Consider the following 2,003-nt stretch of genomic DNA (forward strand, 5'->3'; position numbering starts at 1 on the left):
AGAGGAGGAGGAAGAAGAAGAAGAAGAGGAGGAAGAAGAAGAAATGAATAATATAATCTGTCTGTTCACTCATCATTATAATCAATAGTTTGGCTGTTAACTTGTCTCCTGCACTTTAATGTATCACTGTTTGTTTATTGATCATTATAGTCAATCGATTAGATGATAATTTATCCATCTATTTAAATGTTTTAACTCAGATTAACTTTAGATCAAATGAACTCGTGTTTTATAATAATAAATAAATCTTTCATTCATTTTAAACATGAAACCAGAAACCAAAGATAGTCACGGAGTGAGGGGATTCAAACAGGAAGTCAGACACCTTTTTTTCACAATAAAAGTTAGGTTTCTGAAACGTATTCATCTGAATCGTTTTTTACCTTTAGATTAGTTTTTTCATGTCATGATTGAACTCTTTGTGATTTTTATTTCTTATTTATAATCAATAAATTAAAAAAGATCAAATAATTATGAAGTTAAAAATACCTTTCAAAAACCTTTCAAATTTTGTTTTGAAAGGTCTCCCGGATGTGTCGTTCTGAGGTGTAGTGCCGGTGGGAAGAAGGGGGCGGAGTCAAAGGCATCAGTGGAGGTCTGCAGGATCGGAGCTTCTGAAAGAATTTGCAGGTTTAAGGAGGACTGAACAGTGTGAGGACTTCGGGACTTTTCAGGTTTCTTCTGATCTTTGTGGGTCTCTGCAGGTCTCTGAGGACTCGGACTAGCTTTGAGGTCTTTTGGAGGAGGTTCTGATCCCGATCATGTTGCAGCTCCAGGTTTCGGTCCTTCTCGGTGAGTGAAAAAAAAAACCTACTAAACATTTCGACTAAAACTTCATCAATTGTTCCCAAAGTTTTTTCACCAGTGTGTCTCAACAAAAGCTGTTTGATAAAGTTAATCAAGTTTTAATGGAGTTAAATCAAGTTTGATTAAAGTTAAATCAGGTTTAATTAAAGTTAAATCAGGTTTAATTAAAGTTAAATCAAGTTTAATTAAAGTTAAATCAGGTTTAATTAAAGTTAAATCAAGTTTAATTAAAGTTAAATCAAGTTTAATTAAAGTTAAATCAGGTTTAATTAAAGTTAAATCAGGTTTAATTAAAGTTAAATCAGGTTTAATTAAAGTTAAATCAAGTTTAATTCAAGTTAAATCAGGTTTAATTAGGGTTAAATCAGGTTTAATTAAAGTTAAATCAGGTTTAATTAAAGTTAAATCAAGTTTAATTCAAGTTAAATCAGGTTTAATTCAAGTTAAATCAGGTTTAATTAGGGTTAAATCAGGTTTAATTAAAGTTAAATCAAGTTTGATTAAAGTTAAATCAGGTTTAATTAAAGTTAAATCAAGTTTAATTCAAGTTAAATCAGGTTTAATTCAAGTTAAATCAGGTTTAATTAGGGTTAAATCAGGTTTAATTAAAGTTAAATCAAGTTTGATTAAAGTTAAATCAGGTTTAATTAAAGTTAAATCAAGTTTAATTCAAGTTAAATCAAATTTAATTCAAGTTAAATCAGGTTTAATTCAAGTTAAATCAAGTTTGATTAAAGTTAAATCAAGTTTAATTCAAGTTAAATCAAGTTCAATTCAAGTTAAATCAAGTTTAATTAAAGTTAAATCAGGTTTAATTAAAGTTAAATCAAGTTTAATTAAAGTTAAATCAGGTTTAATTCAAGTTAAATCAGGTTTAATTCAAGTTAAATCAGGTTTAATTAAAGTTAAATCAGGTTTAATTCAAGTTAAATCAGGTTTAATTTAAGTTAAATCAAGTTTAATTTAAGTTAAATCAAGTTTAATTAAAGTTAAATCAGGTTTAATTAAAGTTAAATCAGGTTTAATTCAAGTTAAATCAAGTTTAATTAAAGTTAAATCAGGTTTAATTAAAGTTAAATCAGGTTTAATTAAAGTTAAATCAAGTTTAATTAAAGTTAAATCAGGTTTAATTCAAGTTAAATCAGGTTTAATTCAAGTTAAATCAGGTTTAATTCAAGTTAAATCAGGTTTAATTA

At 26.9% G+C, this 2,003-nt stretch overlaps 1 protein-coding gene across 1 annotated transcript in view; it reads left to right on the top strand.

The window, feature by feature from the left end:
• The first annotated feature begins 583 nt into the window (after positions 1 to 583).
• Positions 584 to 2,003, top strand: part of lamb1a (laminin, beta 1a) — a 37,060-nt gene continuing 35,640 nt past the window's right edge. The window contains exon 1 of the mRNA XM_079345625.1: positions 584 to 792. Within this exon, the coding sequence (XP_079201751.1) occupies positions 762 to 792 (31 nt within the window). The 5' untranslated portion in view covers positions 584 to 761. The remainder of the gene's footprint in view (positions 793 to 2,003) is intronic.

The sequence above is a fragment of the Symphodus melops genome, assembly GCF_947650265.1.
Source record: "Symphodus melops genome assembly, chromosome: 6".
Taxonomy (NCBI): domain Eukaryota; kingdom Metazoa; phylum Chordata; class Actinopteri; order Labriformes; family Labridae; genus Symphodus; species Symphodus melops.